The 19,642-nt window shown below is 39.4% G+C and overlaps 3 protein-coding genes across 5 annotated transcripts in view; 2 read left to right on the top strand and 1 right to left on the bottom strand.

The window, feature by feature from the left end:
* The window catches only part of AP5M1 (adaptor related protein complex 5 subunit mu 1), a 43,287-nt gene extending 32,210 nt beyond the window's left edge, over positions 1-11,077 (bottom strand). For 2 of the 3 annotated variants that reach the window (XM_012536543.3, XM_049706254.1), the window contains exons 1-2: positions 10,587-11,077; positions 3,461-4,106 (exon numbers count right to left, since the gene is read on the bottom strand). In XM_012536543.3, the coding sequence (XP_012391997.2) occupies positions 3,461-4,106; positions 10,587-10,660 (720 nt within the window). In that variant the 5' untranslated portion in view covers positions 10,661-11,077. Of the gene's footprint in view, positions 1-3,460; positions 4,107-8,427; positions 8,453-10,586 lie in introns of all 3 variants that reach the window. The other variant, XM_049706255.1, reaches the window with a different exon arrangement.
* The window catches only part of CCDC198 (coiled-coil domain containing 198), a 496,778-nt gene that overhangs the window by 183,421 nt on the left and 293,715 nt on the right, over positions 1-19,642 (top strand). The window lies entirely within an intron of this gene.
* The window catches only part of EXOC5 (exocyst complex component 5), a 50,192-nt gene continuing 41,641 nt past the window's right edge, over positions 11,092-19,642 (top strand). The window contains exon 1 of the mRNA XM_004279313.4: positions 11,092-11,367. Within this exon, the coding sequence (XP_004279361.1) occupies positions 11,341-11,367 (27 nt within the window). The 5' untranslated portion in view covers positions 11,092-11,340. The remainder of the gene's footprint in view (positions 11,368-19,642) is intronic.

The raw sequence follows: 19,642 nt of genomic DNA, 5'->3' as shown, positions 1-19,642 counted from the left end.
CACAACTACTGAGCCTGCACTCTAGAGCTCGTGAGACACAACTACTGAAGCCCACAAGCCATGACTACTGAAGCCCGCGTGCCACAACTACTGAAGCCCGCACGCCTAGAGCTCGTGCTCCACAACAACAGAAGCCACCGTGAGGAGAAGCCCACGCACCGCAACGAAGAGTAGGTCCCGCCCTCTGCAACAAGAGAAAGCCCATGTGCAGCAACAAAGACCCAACGCAGCCAGAGATACTCCAATAATGTTTGCTGAATGGATATCTTTTTATAATTATGAACCGTACCTTTGGTTCGCAATGTTAATAGGAAATGTTTTATATTTTTATCTACCACTTGACATATGTGTGAATTCATGAATATATCTGCTGTATAATGCAAGCATTTAGAGAGCAGGCAGGCATTATGAACAGTACCATGTATAATTAGTGACTTATAAAGGTCTTTCAGTGATAGTTAGAATAACGTCAATCCCATTTGATAATAAAAATGCCAAATAACTACTATGAAACTTAAGAACATTTTAGTATTTTCAACTTTAAATCATCTGCTACTTCACTCTCTATATGTGGATAGCAAGAATTAAAGAAAAAAGTTTTATTTTTTGGCAGATATTTATGGAGATAATATATGAACAAATATTAGTAGCAAATAGTATCAACATTTTAAAATATTCGGTTTATACTTATTATCCTCTAACACTCTAACATAATTAAAGGAATCAGAGAAACAGCAACCATTATGGAAATAACCAAGAAATTATCTGCTGTCTAGGCATCTGAAATACCAGAGCACTAGCCATTCACTACGGGATGAGGACATCCATTCTAGAAGAAATCTGTATACTACCTTTTAAACCAATCTGGCATATGTAGATCTGGACTTTTAATTAGGAATTATACAAACAGAAGCAACCTAGGTCCTTATCTAATTTTAAAAATGAGAAAAGAGGGCTTCCCTGGTGGCGCAGTGGTTGAGAGTCCGCCTGCTGATGCAGGGGACAGGGGTTCGTGCCCCGGTCTGGGAAGATCCCACATGCCGTGGAGTGGCTAGGCCCATGAACCATGGCCGCTGAGCCTGCGCGTCCGGAGCCTGTGCTCCGCAATGGGAGAGGCCACAACAGTGAGAGGCCCGCGTACCGCAAAAAAAAAAAAAAGAGAAAAGATTGAAAAAATTGTGTAAGTCTTCCAAAGAGACAGAGAAATTAGTGGTGGAATGAGGATTAGAACTTCAGTCCACTGGCTTTTGGTTCACCAGGTTTCCTACTAGGATTGAGATAAAATGAAGATAATTATTTCCATTTACAATAGACTTCATAATAAAACTCCTTTAAATACTTTAAAAATGGTTTGGCTAACAGTTATACTATTACATACAACCCTAAAGAAACATTTAGTTCATGAGTTTCAGTATACCCTCACTATTTTTATTTTTAGAAAAAAGTTTTTTAAAGATGAAAGTTTCCCATAATGATCATTTGTATTAGACCAAGAATAGGAGCCAATCTAAAATTCCCAGAAGCAATAAACTAGGGTCAGCCTATCAATGAGCTGAGATATTTAAATAGCATAATATTAATTAGTATTAAATTATATATAACATATTCCCTGTTCATTACTACAGAATGAAAAACAGAGACAGTGAATTTTCCTACTTGTATTTTACAGAACTTACAAGAAACGTAGATTCAACTGCTTTAAGAGGTATGAATGACATAATCTGTAAACACCTTAATTTTGGAGACATTTATGATAATTATTTCTATTAAAATTAATAACTGGAATGTATTTTTTTCTTTTTTCGGTACGCAGGCCTCTCACTGTTGTGGCCTCTCCCGTTGCGGAGCACAGGCTCTGGATGCGCAGGCTCAGCGGCCATGGCTCACGGGCCCAGCCGCTCCGCGGCATGTGGGATCTTCCCGGACCGGGGCACGAACCCGTGTCCCCTGCATCGGCAGGCGGACTCTCAACCACTGTGTCACCAAGGAAGCCCTGGAATGTATTTTTGATCGTAATAGAAGTGAGTTTAAAACAGGCACATAAATTTTTAGGTCACTTTAAGGTTAAAAAGGAAAAAAAAAGACCCAATTTGTCTGCCAGGACTCTTCTCATTCTCTGTTCTTGAAATCTACTTTTATCTATTGGATTTGCACTTAACTACTCAACATTGATATGATATATAAAAAGTTTATATTAATAAGTGCAGAAAATAAAGGAAGATAACAGAAAAACAGACACCTGAGAATATTAATATGTACTTGTAGACATTCTCTTGGAGGGGCTCTATTTTTGATCATTATTGAATGTGGCACTGATCACTGCTAACTGTATTGTTATTTTCATTGCTTTTTCCTATTACCTAACCTTAAACCACAGAACCCTATATTAACCTAGTAACTTGTTTAAATAAAACGTGAGCCCTTGAAAATGGCTTCAGATATTAAGTCAGAGATTTGTCAATTTCACCCCCTCTAGGAAAAATGGAAAGTAGGTACGGTGACTTTAAAATATTTTCACAAATTCTCTGACCCTACTCTTTTCAAAAGATGGAGCCTCATCCCACTCCCCTTGAACGTGGACCAGACAAAGTGACCTGCTTCTGATGAACAGAAAGTGGCAGAAGTGATACTATGTGACCTTTCAGCCTAGGTAATAAAAAGAATAGCTTTCACTTGTGCCTCATGTGGCTGGCTGTCTGTATGATCATTTGATCAAAGGGAAGGCAGTCACCAAGTTGTGAGAATATTCTTAAGCAGCCTGTTGAGAAGTCCACATGGAAAGAAACTGAGGTCTCCTACCAATAATCAGCACCAACTTGCCAGCCATGTGACTGAGTCACCTTGCAAGTAGAACTTCCAGCTCCAGTCATACCTTCAGGTGACTATAGCCCCAGCTGAACTCTTGACTGTGACAGACTTCCACACTAGAAGTTCCCAGCTAAGTTGCTCTTGAAGTCCTGACCTACAGAAACTACGAGTATAATAAATGTTTATTGGTTGTGGTAACAGGTCAATTCATTACACAGCAATGCAGTCGACCCTTGAACAATGCGAGGGTTAGGGGCACTGACCCTCTGTTCAGTCAAAATCCACGTATAAACTTTACAGTCAGCACTCTGTGTCCGAGGTTCCGCATCTGTGGATTTAGCCAACTGTAGATTCAGCCAACTGCAGATACTATAGTACCGAATGCAGTATGTATTTAGTGAAAAAAAGCCACGTAGAAGTAGACCCATGCAGTTCAAATCTGTATTGTTCAAGGGTCAAATGCATATAGCCAGTATAATTAGTAAGAAATGCAAAAAGATAACATTATAAAATTTCACGTGAACATAACATTTAATGACTGTTTATAAGAATCAAGAATGTCACATTCTGATGTAAAATAAGGTCGGCAAATTTTACTTTTCTCCATAAATGTTAAATGCTATGATAAAACAAGTACCAGAGAAAATCTCACCTTGCAAGTGACAACTCCAATGACTTGCCATGTATCTGCTATATCCTGTTTATCATATTGCATGGATTTTACCTTTTCAGTGATAGAAATAGAAACCTGTGGTTTTCCTTTGTATGTTCCAGCTTTCCAGGTCGGCTGTTTTTGTGGATGAGTAACAGAAGCAAAATTAATACTATCCAATGAATTCTGTAAGTTGGCATCTAACAAAGTGCCAAAGGGACAAGCCTGTAGAAGCAAGTCAGGCAACTGGCTCAATTTTGTATTTAGCTCACTGTCATTTTTTTGACCTGAGTAAAGAAAACCCTGTACCCCAAAAAGAAGTTCAAAGCCTTGTGAAATTCCACTAATGCTAATTAATGGTGGACGAGGGGATAAAGTTTGTTCAACCAGTGGAACACAAGCGTATATCATGCCATTCTTCATGAAAGCAACAACTGGCCAGAGTTCTTCACCTCCTATCGGGAGTGCATAAATGGATGTTTTATTGATGTGTGAACAGCTATCACGACTCTCCGAAAAGTCCTTATCATCACGCAATAATCTCAGTTCGAAAAGCAGTGCTTTAAGGAAGGGACCATCTTCAGGAACAGGCACATAACTTGCTCCATTGAAGACTTTGGCTCTTTTTTCAACAGTTGGATACCGTCTGTATTAATGGAAACAAAACCATAATTAATTCCTGCAAGTAAAATAAAACTGCAAGTTCAAAACCTAAAAACAAACACAAAACATAAGGCAAACACTAATAACAACAAAACACACAATAACAAATACACACACCAACAAACAAAAACCACAACCAAAAAAATATTATATTACATGTTGAATTCTTACTAAAACAACTACCTGTTGTGTACTTGATATATCTCAAATGATAAAGTATCATTATCTATTATCTAAAAAAATTCAATTTAGTTGATTTTTTAAATAGGTAGAGTAGAGTACCTGGTTCTAATTCAAAATCCTAGTCTTTGGCCGCTCAGATTCGCACTTAAGCAAGGCGTGTATACCTGTATACATTTTAGGCATCTATAAGGACTTTTTTTTCTTTCTTATCTTTTTAAAAAAATTTACTTTTTATTTCCTCCTTTCCTTTGTTTTTTAATCACAAGGAACATCTTTCTCCCCACTCAATCCTACCTCCAGGAGTAACCACTGCCAAGGGTTTACTGTTTCATCCTTCTAGAGGGTTTTCAATGCTTTTAAAGCATAAACATAAACACACTGCCATTTTAAAAAAACAGAATGATACATTTTGCAGTGAAACTTACTTTTTACACTTTCCAAGTTAGGTCACGTAAAGCTACAGCTGCACAGTATTCCATTGGGTTAAGGACCTGCAATCTATCTGGACCCCCATTGGTAGAAACATCACTTCTTTTGTTGTTACAGATAAGGCTGCAAAGAAGATTTTCTTGTCTTGTCTTTCCTTTCCCCTTCCTCCCTCTCCCCCCACCCCCACTTTATAATTGAGGTATAATTTAGATATAACATTATATCATTAGGTTGGTCAAAAAGTTCATTTGTTTTTTTCCATAAGATGGCTCTAGTAGTGCTTAGTTGTCTTTAACTTCAGTGTTCATTTAAAAAAAAATCAAAATTGGAGAATTTCTGTGTGGCCATTTTAATATTGAAAAAGAAAGAAAAAGCAACATTTTTAGCATATTATGCTTTATTATTTCAAGAAAGGTAAAAACACAATTAAAACGCAAAAAACAAGATTTGTGCAGTGTATGGAGAAGGTGCTGTGACTGATAGAATGTGTCAAAAATGGTTTGCAAAGTTTCATGCTAGAGATTTCCTGCTGGACGATGCTCCACCATTGGGTAGACCAGTTGAAGTGGATAGCAATCAAATCGAGACATTAACTGAGAACAGTCAATGTTATAGCACACTGGAGACAGCCGACATACTCAAAATATCCAAATCAAGTGTTGAAAATCATTTGTACCAGCTTGGTAATGTTAATCGCTTTGGTATTTGGGTTCCACGTAATTTAAGCGAAAAAAACCTTCTTGACCGTATTTCCGCATGCGATTCTCTACTGAAACATATCAAAAACGTTCTGTATTTGAAACAAATTGTGATGGGTGATGAAAAGTTGATACTGTACAATAGTTTTGGAATGGAAGAGATCGTGGGGCAACTGAAATGAACCACCACCAACCACACCAAAGGCCGGTCTTCATACAAAGAAGGTGATGTTATATATAGTGGGATTGGAAGGGAGTCCTCTATTATGAGCTCCTTCTGGAAAACCAAACAATTAATTCCAACAAGTACTGTTCCCAATTAGACCAACTGAAAGCAGCACTCCACAAAAAGCATCCAGAATTAGTCAACAGAAAACTAATCTTCCATCAGGATAACGCAAGACCGCGTGTTTCTTTGATGACCAGGCAAAAACTGTTATAGCTTGGCTGGGAAGTTCCGATTCATCCACTGTATTCACCAGACATTTCCAGGATTTCCATTTATTTCCGTCTTTACAAAATTCTCTTAATGGAAAAAATTTAAATTCCCTGGAAGACTGTAAAAGGCTCCTGGAACAGTTCTTTGCTCAAAAAGATAAAAAGTTTTGGGAAGATGGAATTATGAAGCTGCTTGAAAAATGGCAGAAGGTAGTGCAACAAAACAGTGAATACCTTGTTCAATAAAGTTCTTGGTGAAAATGAAAAATGTGTCTTTTATTTTTACTTAAAAACCTAAGGAACTTTTTGGCCAACCCAATAGTTTCAGGTATGTAACATAATGATTTGATATTTGTATACATTGCAAAATGATCACCACAGTACGTCTAGTTAACATCTATCACCTTACATAGTTACAAAATTTTTTGTGTGTGTGATGAAAACTTTTAAGACTTCCTGTTGGGGCTTCCTTGGTGGTGCAGTGGTCAAGAACCTGCCTGCTAATACAGGGGACACAGATTTGAGCCCTGGTCTGGGAAGATCCCACATGCCGCAGAGCAACTAAGCCCGTGTGCCAGAACTACTGAGCCTACGCTCTAGAGCCCGTGAGCCAGAACTACTGAGCCTACGCACCACAACTACTGAAGCCCGCGCGCTTACAGCCCGTGCTCCACAACAAGGGAAGCCACCACAACGAGAAGCCCGTGCACCGCTATGAAGAGTAGCCGCAATGAAGTGCGCGCAGCAACGAAGACCCAACACAGCCAAAAATAAATAAATTAAATAAATTAAAAAAAAGACTTCCTGTCTTAGCAACTTCCAAATATGCAATACAGTATAATTCAACTATAGTCACCATGCTGTATATTACATCCCTATGACTTATTTATTTTATAACTGAAAGAGTATACCTTTTGACCCTCTTCATAAATTTCTCCCACCCCACCACAGGACTTTTTTTTCTGATTCCATCTTAGTAGAGTATGATGGAAAAAAGTGGTTCAGTTTAATCCTCCACATTGTGGATTCACTAGTATCCTGAGTACACTTGGTACCCTGAGTCTTCTTGCCAACCCCTACAAAAACATGTAAGAGCATCTTAGTAATAGTGGTTTATCTCTATGGCCCTGGAAGATACTATGAGGTAACAAAAAGAATAAAATGAATAATCTTTTATGGTTTGCATGCTCTATCCTGAACAGTAAGTTACTAATTCATCCTTTTTTTGGGGAAACAGAAATTTACAAAAATGTTAGATCACATCTTCTTAATTAAAAAAGTACTTTCCCAATTCCTTATCTCTCCACTCCAAAGTCCACAACAAAGTCATTTATTTGCTATTAACTTCTGTGTAAATTGCCTAACTTCCCTAAGTCTGTCTTCTTATTTGTAAAATAAGGGAGTGGCTAAAGAACATATAAGCAATTCTCATCAAGAATCAAGAACAGACCTAGCCAAATAATGTTTTTCTACTAATTCACTAATACTACTAATAAAATATTGGTGTTTACTAATAATTCTAAAAAAGAAAAATAAGAATGTATTCAAAGTTATCCATGTATTAGTGAACCTCACTCATTTACATTCTGATGCATTTTCTTGATTGAGGAAAGGGAAGAATTACCTAGCCCTCCAGTAATGGCCTAGCAGGTGAATGCCACTTCTTTCTCTTAGTCTTTGGATAAGGATAGTTAAAAACTCTGAACTGAACTCTAGTCCAGACTATTATCCTCTAGAGGATAATTCAAGTTCTCTTAAGTGTAAGAATTTCATGATTGAAATTGTAAAAATAAGTTTGTCTGGGATCTTATTATAGAATGTCTCAATATATGTTCAATAAATACTTTGCCGGATGACTCAACCTGTCATTTCAGAGTTATTCTAGGCCTTTTCTAAAACAGGACTTGAACTTTAAATGGCCCTGCAACTATAGGGAACAATACCAACCTAAGCTAGACTTAAGCTGGTACTGTTACTATCTATCCAGACAGCAAATCTCTAAACCAGAATCTAAATCAAGTTCTGTTGTGGGGAAAAAGTAGCTAGATAGAGGAAAGATCATTTGCATTCTTAAATCTTAAGTGATGGCCATCATCCTTTGGCAAATATGTGGATAAAAGGCCAGTGCATATCTGTTTAGCTCTAACTCTGGCCCCAGGAGGTCAGAAAACAGAAAAAAAAATAAAACCTAACTAATTCGTTCAATGATACAGGATTAAATAAGTGGCAGATGAATTATCTGAACCCAAGTTGCTGCCTTCATAGAGATGTTGAAAAGTCCACCCAAACAAAAAGAATTTTTCTTTTGAAATATTCTGAGCACAGTGGGAAAGAACTCTGAAAACAAGCACAACTTCTTCAAGAAACTTATTATTGTACACAGTACAAAAATCTTACCTCTACGAAATATTAAAATAAGTTACAAAGCCACAGATATAAATACACTATGGTACTGGCAAAGAACAAAGTAATAGAACTAAGACAGACCAATGTTTATATGGGAGACATAATAAACTACTATCAACAGGCCCAGAAATCAATGAAGAAAATACATACTGTTTGGAAGATGATGTCAGGAAAACTGCCCCACAGCATAGAGAAAAACAAAATGAGAATACTACTTAACACCACATCCAGAGATGGACTACAGACGGATTAAAGGCCTAAATATAATAGAGAAAATTATAAAGTCAAGAGGAAATAATGTAGTAAGATATCTTCGGGAAATAAAGGTAGGAAAAGACTTCAACAAATTCCCCCAAAGGGCTAACTACTTTGACTGCAACAAAACTAGGGATTTCTGTTTAACCGAGGGTAATGAAAAGTTAATTGATAATGACAATAAGTTAAGATAAAATATCTATAATAGCTAAAAATGACATAGGACTAATATCAAGATTACGCAATGAACTCCCACAAGTTAACAGGAAAAAAACAGCAACTCTTGCAGAAAAAAACAGACAATGGATATATACAGGCAATTCACGTAAGAGGAAACCCAAAGGCCATTGCTACACAGAGAAATGCAAATGAAAGTAAGGTATTCTTTTTTTTTTTTTTTTTTGAAAGTAAGGTATTCTTTACACCAGTACTGGCAAAAAGTGGAGTAAGTGTTAGGAAAGAATAGATACTGCTGATGAGAGTGTAGACTGGTCAAAGTATTCTGAGGAGCTAATTATTTGGTAATATTTAGTCAAAATCATTATAGATATGCCCCCATGTAACTGTCTGAGGTTATCTACTGCAGCACCGTTTTGATAGCTGAGTCGGGGGCAATCTGGGAGATCATCACCAGGGGAAGGGGAGATGTAAAATGTGACAGATGTAAACCATGGAGTACTACAGAGCAAGTAGATTCAATGGCCTAGATCTGCACTATCCAGTATAGTAGCTGCTAGCCATACATGGCTATTTAAACTTAAAATGAAACACAATTAAAAACTGAGTTCCTCAGTTACAATAACCACATTTCAAAAACTCAACAACTACATGTGGCCAGTAGCTGCAATATTAGACAGTATAGATTTAGAACATCTCCCATTTCCATCACTGAAGAAAATTCTACTGGACAGTGTTGCCCTAGATGAACACAAAGTAACCTGGATGTTTCCTAAAAATAGTGCTGAGAAATCTGACAAGCGTAAGAAAAGGGAATGACATCTGTAGCACACTTAATTGTATAATTTGAAAAATATATACACAAACACACAAACAAAAGGATAAAGATACCAAAGGGAATATATAAGTAAAGCAGGAGTACCTAGGATGGATGGACCAATAAGGCTGATGAACCATATTGAAGATTATTAACCTCCTGAGGTACAAGAAGAACAACAAATGTAAGCCAGGTATCCCAGAGAAAATGGTAAACTCCAAGGCTCGATGCCTTCAGTAACAAAAATTGTTAAGGTAGGAAAGAGGGAATTTTTCATATCCACATTGCCTACCACTTTTCCTTAAAATTACACTCATCTTTGTCAGCCTCAATCTGGATTCAGAACTAGCTACTTCACTATAGAGCTTTTCTCAGGGAAGAACGAATGTTTGCAAGAAAGAACTGTCCACCACTGAGAACAAAAGGTGAAACAGATCACTCAATTGCCACCCATATTTTACAGTGAGTTACTGTATATTCTCTTCACAGAGCTAGTTTGATAAAACGTGGCAAATTCTAAAAGTGGAACCAGATCAGCTCACACCATTTTAAAAAAGTGAATTCAGTTTAATTTTTTGTACTTTTGCAATTTTCTTCAACAATTAGGAACTTTAAAGTAAACTATCTGAGAATTTCTGGGAATGAAAAATAATTATAAGCTGAAAGTAACAGCCTGATACTGCTCAGCAAGAACTTTCCATAAATATGAGTTAAAATGTCCTTGAATGATTTTTATTAAAGTAGAAAAATGTGAAACATGTTTATTGCTCAGGAAGTTTCCTTTCCTTTCGTCATCTCTACATCAATCTTACGTAGGTGGAGTTACCATACAGTAACATTAATATGAGAAAATACATAATACTTAAAATGTGCCAGGCATCAACTCATTTAATTCTCACAACACTATGAGGTAGTATTATTACAATCTCCACTTAACAGATGAAACAAATGTTAAGTAACTTGTCCAGGTGTCGGACCAGGGATACACAGCATCACAAAACTACGCTACACCATCCATCTGTCCGATCCATCACGCCTGAGGATTTAGATTTGCGTTTACCTGGAGAATCTGACGGTGCCACAAAGTGGACTTCCCGGTTCGTGGCTTATGAGCCACACTGCCCGCTGGGCCATGATAAGCCACTAAGGCATCAGCTCTTCGCTAAGGTGGCCACCGAAGAAGAGCGCAGACCAGCTTTCTCAGGCGTTTTCTTTTACCAGAAGCCCCGAGGCTCACGCAACTAGAGCCACATTCTGCCCCACCACAGACAGGTCGGGCTCAGCAGAGAAGCTAACTCCTTCAGGTGAAGTCACTAAAACCTCTGAGTCCGCGCTGGACAACACACGCCACAAAAAGTTCTGTGAGTCCGCCCTTAAAACCTCCGGAAATCTATTTATCCCCACCAACCCTGCTACTTTCTTCCTTTCGAGTCCACTTCCGGGACGGTAGCCCGCAAGGATCATGATGCCTCACTCGCCCGCGCGGGGAGCCTCTTCGCGGTTCGCCTGCTGCTCTCCCCCTTGCCGGCCCCTCCCAACAGCCACCCGGGCGCGCGCAGCTCCACTTCCGGCGTACGAGGCGGTGACAATGGGAGCGGCGCGGGCGGCGCCGGGAGGCAGCTGACCGGCGTCTGCGGCTTCGCTTCATGGCCGCTTTCCCGCCCTGCCTGGGCTCTGCGGGGAGCGGGGCGGCCCGCGGCGGCCGGGAGCCGGAGCTGGCGAGCCGAGCAGAGACCTGTGCGCGGCGCCGCTGAGGCGCAGCATGTGAAGAAGAGACGGCATCCAGTACGAGGCGAGCCTCTCAGCCGGCCGGGATGGCCACGACGGCCGAGCTGTTCGAGGTGGGTCTCCGCAGCTCTTCAGGGAGTGGCGGGCCCGGGGTGCGAGCAGCGAGGTGGGCGGGCAGAGGAGCGGGCGTTCGCGGCTGCGGGAGCAGCCCTGGCGAAGGAAGGTGAGAAGGGGAAGGGGTGGGGTGGTAGCTCCCTTGTCGGCGCGGGCGGAGCGTGAAAGGGGGGAGGGGTGGCTTGGGGACCGGGAGGTGGGCAGGGGAGCAATCCCGGAGTCCCAGCGGAGGAGCATTGGTTTTGTCCGCGCGGCTGGAAGGGAGCCTCGGGGTTTGGGCGTTGGAAGATGAACTCGGGATGAGAGTGGGAAGGGCTGACTTGGGGCGCGGAAAGAGGAGCCTGATCCAGGTCTGGCGAGCCCCGTCTTGTCGCCTGGATCCCCGCGTGATATTCTAGGGCCCCCCCACCCCGCCTTGAGGTTGGGACGACTAGGCGCTTTTGGTGGTTGAGTAATGACTACGTTAGCCAGTGTTGGAAGCGGCGCTCACTTGCCTACGAGTTTACCCTTCCATTTGAAAAGGCTGTAGTATTTTTTACGACGATAAAGGCCTACTAAGCCCTTTCCGACTGAAGGAAGTCAAAACTAAAATTAACATTTGTGTTCGGGTCTTGAGGAATTGAAGTGTATTATAACCCCCCTCAGCTCGGTGCTTTGTGACGACCTAGAGGGGTGGGATAGGGAGGGTGGGAGGGAGACGCAAGAGGGAGGGGATATGGGGATGTATGTATATGTATAGCTGATTCACTTTATTATACAACAGCAACTAACACACTGTTGTAAAGCAATTACACTCCAATAAAGATGTAAAAAAAAAAAGAATCCTTAACGCGTGAGACAGTGAGATTCTAATGTGTTTCTTGGACCGTTTTCAGTCTCTAAAACTTAAAATTCAGTTTAGGGGAATCCTGTGTGAGAAGCTGTGATGCTTGAGATAATAGAATAGGAAAATTTTAATTAGACCACCTAACAACGTGTAGGGGATCCTCTTTTGTGACAGAAATGAAAACTGAGATGTGAAGGAAGGGGAAGGAAGAACCTTTTTGATGTGTGCTTGTGTTTCATATTGAATAATAAAAGTGTAAGAAATAATTAAGAAGACTGCAGTTGACAATAGATAATTTCTCCATAAGTGAAAATTGGATCCTTTTTTCTGCGTGAGATTCAGCAGGTTTTGTTTGTTTTTTTTTTGGCTTAAAATTTGAATGCCACAGTTTCTATATCAACTGGGAACTTTTCATTTGTTAGCTAACTATATTTTGGGTTTCTATCAGCTTTTGGATAGATAATGCATTTATTGAGGAATAGTATATGGCATTTTTATAATAAGTTGTAATAAGATAGTAATTTATGAGTGAAGGAATATAATTGTAAGAAAGAATTGGGAAATATTAATTACATTTCCTCAGATTTAAGTGTAGGGGTATATTTTACATTAATTTCTCTAACTCCAAAATTGTGCCATCTGTTTATTGATTGACACAGGAGCAGGGAGACATTCTTTTTGCTACAAGCTTTTACTGTGTGTTCCTGAGCAAGATACTAAGTAATTCTGTAGTTCCTTGTTTTATTTTCACATTTTTGTAAAGGTAGAAAACAGTGTATGAACTTGAAGCCTTTAATATAATGAAATATGGGACGAGCCAGCTACTAATAGAAAACTGTTATTTTGTCATACAGTTCAGAAGGCATTAACCTTTGGGCTTATGGATCCTGCTTGACATTCCCAGTTGTCTTTTTTTTTCTTTGAATGTTTGATCCCATGAGTCCACATATACTTCCTTGAAAATATATTTGATTTCTGTTCCCCCTGCCCCCACCATGGGGGAAGGAGAGGAGGTAGAGAAGTATCTGTAGTATATTTAGCTTTCTAGGGTCTTGCCATTTAGTAAAGTAGTTAAACTAAATTAGGGTTTAAGTTAACTCAGTGACTCCAGTTATGATAGCAGGTAATATTCAGTTACCAGTGATGATAGAGACAGACTAGACCTGTGTCCACAGTGTTCATAGAACGACCTTGAACATGCTTATGGATCTTAACTCATGTGACTTTCTCTTTCCTGACCATATGTAGTATGTTGTTTCATCAAAATTAAAAGCGTATTACCTTAGGGACTTCCCTGGTGGTGCAGTGGTTGAGAATCTGCCTGCCAATGCAGGGGACACGGGTTCAAGCCCTGGTCCGGGAAGATCCCACATGCTGTGGAGCAACTAAGCCCGTGCGCCACAACTACTGAGCCTGCGCGTCTGGAGCCTGTGCTCCGCAACAAGAGAAGCCACCGCAGTGAGAAGCCCTTGCACTGCAACGAAGAGTAGCCCCCGCTCGCCGCAGCTAGAGAAAGCCCGCGTGCAGCAACGAAGACCCAAGGCAGCCAAAAATAAATAAATAAATAAATTTTTTTTAAAGGCATATTACTTTAATAGTTACAATTAAAGGTAAATAGTCGTGATTAAGAAGTGTATTTATCTTTTCATCCCTACAGTGGATTCTACTCTTGAATAAGTTTTCATCCCTAAGTGAAAAGTTGGTCTCTTTGCTTTAGAGGGAGAAGGAAAAAAGAAAACAAAAACCAAACTTCGTTTGTCACCGCCATTTCCTGTTGCTTTTGCCTTAGGACCTAGGTTGTAGGAAAGTCAAGAGTGCTTTTTCTCTTGCTTCCCTTTCTTAGTCACAGCTGGAGAACTGTGGAAAACAGAGGTCAGGATGTAGTCAAGGATATTTAGTTTTTGCATCCTGGCTTTAATGCACCAATAAACTGAGTTGTGTTTTAATTTTTTCACATTGAAAAACAAGTTAAATCAATACAAAATTATGTTTTGAATCCATGAAATTTCATAAGTGTTAATCCTATTTCTTTTAAAATCTTATTGGTCCTGTGAGACTTCCTTTTTAACATAAACACCTTCATACAACAAAATCAAACTACCGGATATTTCCTCAATTGACAGAAATGGTTTAAAAGTTCTGTCTGCAGTGTTTCTAAATGATCACCTCAGGTTGGACATTGTAAACAGGAATTCCTATGTGGTTTGGATTATGTCCTCTTTATAAAAAGTGGCGGGGATAAGGATAGTAAATTTTTTCTTTGTTGTCATAAGTATTCCTCTCTTTTCACTGCACTACTGAGAACATTGTACTCCCTTCTCACTTGCTATTTTTCTCTCCTGTCATTCTTCTGGAGACAATGACTATTCTTCTGCTTGGGCAAGCTACCTTTATGGGAAAGTTCTTTGTTAAGTAGGATCCGTTACCCATTCATTCAACAAATATTTGTTGAGTACCTACTAAGTTAATGAGGCTGCATGTCTCAAAGGGTGTGCTGTATACATATTAATCCTATGAGATGTGCTGCAAAAAACCCAAATGGTTCAGAGCCCAAGGAAGTTTGGGGTATGGGCATGCTTTGTTTCATTAGAGATTTACAATATACCTTAGTATGTTAAATATTCTAAGAAGTTCATTTCCCAAACTTCTTTGACCATGAGCCTGTTTTACTTTCTACTGTTAGTTTTGTGAATTCTATGGAACATACTTTGGAAAATGTTGAGTTATATATAGAACTCGCCCTTACTGTTAAATAAGGGAAGAGAAGATAGATATATAACTATATATATATGTATAAAGCAGACAAGACGATAAAAGTCCAGATATAAAGGGAGGTAACTGTAGACCCCAGAGACAAGGGAAGAGTTCATTTTAGCTGAAATATATAGCATGCATGAAGAAGAATAGTGCTATGTAAGGTAATCGGGGTTTAATTGTAGAGGTCCTAAATGCCAGGATTAGAAATTTGATTTTTTTTTCTTGTAAACGTAGATGCCTTGATAATAGTGTTTGAGGTCATGTAATTTGACTGTGGTGACAATGGCTATTTGACTTCCAGATTAGAATTTGAATAGCTAAGAACACGTTTGTGTAAAAACATATTTATGTCTCTTAGATTTACAAACTAAGTAACAAAAGCTATTTAAACAGACTTATTGAAAAAGACTTATTCTCTTGTTCAATTAACTATTTAAATATGTTTAATGAACATGAGATATACAAGTAAGGACCACTCCTTTACCTTCAGGGTGCTGAAATGCTACTTGTTTTAGACATATTAGCTATTAAACAAATGTTTGTAGAACCTCGCCACCAATTACAGTATCATGTATATGAGAAAATGTATTCATTCAGTAAACATTTAGCTTACCTTACCTTACCTACCCTAGGCCAGAAATCCTTCCAGGTACTGGAGTTAAAAGATGGTTTGAGTTAAAAATCTAGTTGGAGTCAAAGAAAAAAAAAAGAACTCTTTCTTCTCTCAACATTCTACCACTACTCTCAGTATTACTTCATTTCTGACACCAGATGTGTGGGGATTTTCTTCCACAACAATTCAGTTCAGTTTTCCAATAGACACTGACTGGGTGTCCTACAATTCACTCTAATTCTGATACTGTTTACCTGGAGTTAGCATCAGATCCCACAAGTTAAGGGCTCAGTCCCACAAAAATGCCCCCAGTTCAGATACCAGTTGCAGTCCAGGTTGTCACCTGTGTTTCTGACTGACAGCTATAAATTGGAGGGTCTCATGACCCCCTCTTAGAGATTCAGTAATTTGCTAGAACGGCTCACAGAACTCAGGAAAACAGTTTGCTAACTAGATTACTGGTTTATTATAAAAAGCTAAAACTCAGGAACAACCAGATGGAAGAGGTACATAAGACAAGATATGGGGAAGGAGTGCAGCACTTCCCTTCTCTTGGGTGCTGCCACCCTTCCAGCACCTTGATGTGTTCAGCAACCTGGAAGCTCTCTGAACCCCACACTTTAGGGATTTTTATGGAGGTCTCATCATGTAGGGATAATCATTAACTCAATCTCTAGCCCTTCTCCCCTTCCCAGAGTATAAGGGGTGAGGCTGAAAGTTCCAGGCTTCTAATCATGCTTATCTTTCTGGTGACCAGTCCCCATACAGGAGCCCACCAAGAGTTGCTTCAGTAGGACAAAAGATGCTCCTATTACCCAGGAGATTCCAAGGGATTTAGGAGTTCTGTGTAAACCACTCCTATCACCTTTGTCACTCCGGAAATTACAAGAGTCTTAGGAGGTCTGTGTGAGGAGCCAGGGTTGAAGACCACTGGAACAAAAGATGCTCCTAGTACGCTTATCACTTAGTCCCTTAGTTGTCTTGTGTGTGCTTTCTTTCTACCTTTCCATGGGTAGGATGAATCCCATTTTGCTAGTCTGAAACGAAACGAAACGTTTGTAGTGCTTTTCAAAAGAATCAATGTTCAATAAATGTAATTCATTTAAATCCACCATGAAACACATAGTCTCATGAAAATCAAATCAAATGTGGTTAAAAGGAGAGCCAAATGTGATAAAATTCATTTAGTTCCAATGCCAGAATTGCATAAAGTTCATATTTGGTTTCTGGTAGAATCTTGGATTTATAACACCATAGAATGCCTATTTTTTTTATTTCTGGAGTGGAGGGTGGTGGTCCTGCCTTTTTGGTTTTGGATCTATGAAGCAAGTTTTGATTTTCAAGATCCTGTGCAGGGGATTTGGCCATGGCCCCGATAACAAGTGGTTTGATTTATTGTGCATCTATGGTGTGCTCAACATTGTTCTATTGACCACAGCTGGAAAGCAAGAGAAGTGTATGACAAATCCTGACTTTGCTTTCAATTTAATTGTGGAGAAGAGAAAAACTTACAAATGTTACTATAAAACAATAAATGACAAAATGGCAGTAATATATTGTTTTGTGTTGGCATTTGAATTTTTAAGCCTCATAGGGGTTAAGAGTAAAGAAATCAGTGGAGATCATCTAGGGAAAGAACCCTTTCCCCATAAGTATCCTTGTAGGTTGAGTTACCTGGTCACAGGTAAGGAAGCAGAAGTAGCATGGGTTTGAAAAGAAGACTAGAGGAGGCTGCTGGTAGTGTACCTGTTCATTTTGGGGTGCAAAGAAATTTGGTTAGGTAGTGTAATATAAGAACTTCAAGGGCAGACTTAAGAGTGTAAACTTCATAGTTTAGGAATTGCATAGGGAAGTTTCTGACTAAAAGGGAATATAGTGTTTTAAAGATTAGTTTGGCAGTGGTCTGCACAATGAATTTAAGAAAAGCACCTTATATAGGAAGTACTTGAACCCACCTGTTAGTTGGTTTAATAGGACACAGAAATACTTCTCTCTGAAATCCTCTGAGCCTTATTTTTATTTTTATGCGGTATGCAGGCCTCTCACTGTTGTGGCCTCTCCCGTTGCGGAGCACAGGCTCCGGACGCGCAGGCTTAGCGGCTATGGCTCACGGACCCAGCCACTCTGCGGCATGTGGGATCCTCCCGGACCGGGGCACAAACCCGTGTCCCCTGCATCAGCAGGCGGACTCTCAACCACTGCGCCACCAGGGAAGCCCTGAGCCTTATTTTTTAATCTAAGCAAGCGAAAATATTATAGGTTCTTTGAGTTTGTGGGTGGCTGTAACATATTTTATTGGATCTATTTTTGGGAAAGCTACTATAAGAAAATATAAACATTTGGTTGGATTTTCTCAAGGAAACAATGTTAAATTAGGGATTTATGTTCCTGTCCAAGGGCTTGAGGTCTTAATTTTTAATAGAAATGACCACAAACTCCAAGTTTTTATTACAATTGGTAGCATTTGTAAAGAATAGGAAATCAGCTTAATAGATCAACACAGTAATCAATTATGTAAAGTTGAATTTAATATGATAGTATCTTTGTGGTACACACTTAGATTTTTGTTTTTGTTTTGGCTGTTTGCTTTTAATTACTACAGAAAAATAGAGATTAAGATATACCTTGGTCAGGTTCACGAAATTCTAAAAGATTTTTGGGGTAATAGTTTACAGGTATCTTTGAGAATCCTCTTAGGAGGACTTGGTCATTTGGAGGTCTTGGAGAATTTGTTAATTTGACTATCTTTTTCTCATTGTAAATGCCTTTGCAGCAATGCTAAGTATTAGAAAGTAAATTATTGGGATTTATTTGGTTTTATAAGCAGCAAAGGTTTTGTTTTGTTTTTTGCTTTTTTGGAACTTCCATTCCATTGGAATCAGTAGTTGATTTATCTTAAACTCTTGTTGATAATTTGATTGCTTCTGCAGATGAAACCTGAACTTTGCTTCCAGGATGCTGTTGTCTCCTAAGTTTTCCTCCTGCTTTACTGGTCCCCCTTACTTTGTCTTTTGTTGGATCCCTTTCCTCCTCCTATCTCCACATGTTGGCATGCCCTTCTTCTTCCTAGATGATCTCATCCTGTTCTGAGGTTTTAAATAACTCTAAGATTATGTCTAATGCCAGTTTCTTCCCTGTAATACAAACTTATTTTTCTGACTCTGTCTTCTGCATATTCACTTGTATATCTAATTGGCATCTTCAACATATCATATGCAGAATAGAACTCTTACATCCCTACTCCCTTTTCCATCTCTTTCCCCATTCTCACTAAATGGCACCATTTACCATTCATACAGTTGTTCAGGCTGCAGACGTCTATGAGTAATGATTCCTTTTTAAAATTTCTCCCACATCCAATTCATCAGCACTTTGTGTGAGTACAGTCTTTAAAATGTCATGAACCGGGCCACATCACAGTACCCCCTCTACTGCCACTTTCATCTGAGTCATTAGCATCTCTTGACTAGACTAGTACAGTGTTGCAGGTTTTCCCAGAGAAGCAGACTTTGAGACAGAGTTTAGTGTGCGGAATATTTATTAGAAAGTACGCTTGGGATAAACACATGTGAAAGGACAGGGTAAAGAAGCAAGATTGGGCCTTAGGAGAAGTAGCAGTACAATGCTGGCCCAGTGATAATGGTGATGATCCCTGTGGGAAGATCTGGAACTAAAATTACGTATCAGAGTTGTCCTGCTTTTTACCAAAGTGGTCAGGCCTTTATATCCCCATCTTATTTAGTCATTGGATATAGACCACATTGAGAAAAGTATGACATTGAGTGAAGTGGCTCTCTGCAGCTGAGTGGATCCCTGAAAATACTGCCAGGTGAAGGTTCTGTGCTGACAGCACTGCTAGCAGTTAGAGCAAGACCCTTCTTGAAGGGAGATCTGGATGACACGTGTCCACCTCAGACCACCCCTGTGCCACTAGGCTCTATGTCTTCACATACATTTGGGGAGTTCCTCCTCTAGACTCCAGTTGGGGTTCTTATCCTGGAGGAAAATTAGAAGGTGGTTAGTGGGATGAACTATGGCCCCTACTGTTGCATGTGGTCTCAGGTTGCAACTTGATATC

The sequence above is a fragment of the Orcinus orca genome, chromosome 2 (genome assembly GCF_937001465.1).
Source record: "Orcinus orca chromosome 2, mOrcOrc1.1, whole genome shotgun sequence".
NCBI lineage: Eukaryota > Metazoa > Chordata > Mammalia > Artiodactyla > Delphinidae > Orcinus > Orcinus orca.
This window is presented reverse-complemented; position numbering and strand designations above follow the sequence as displayed.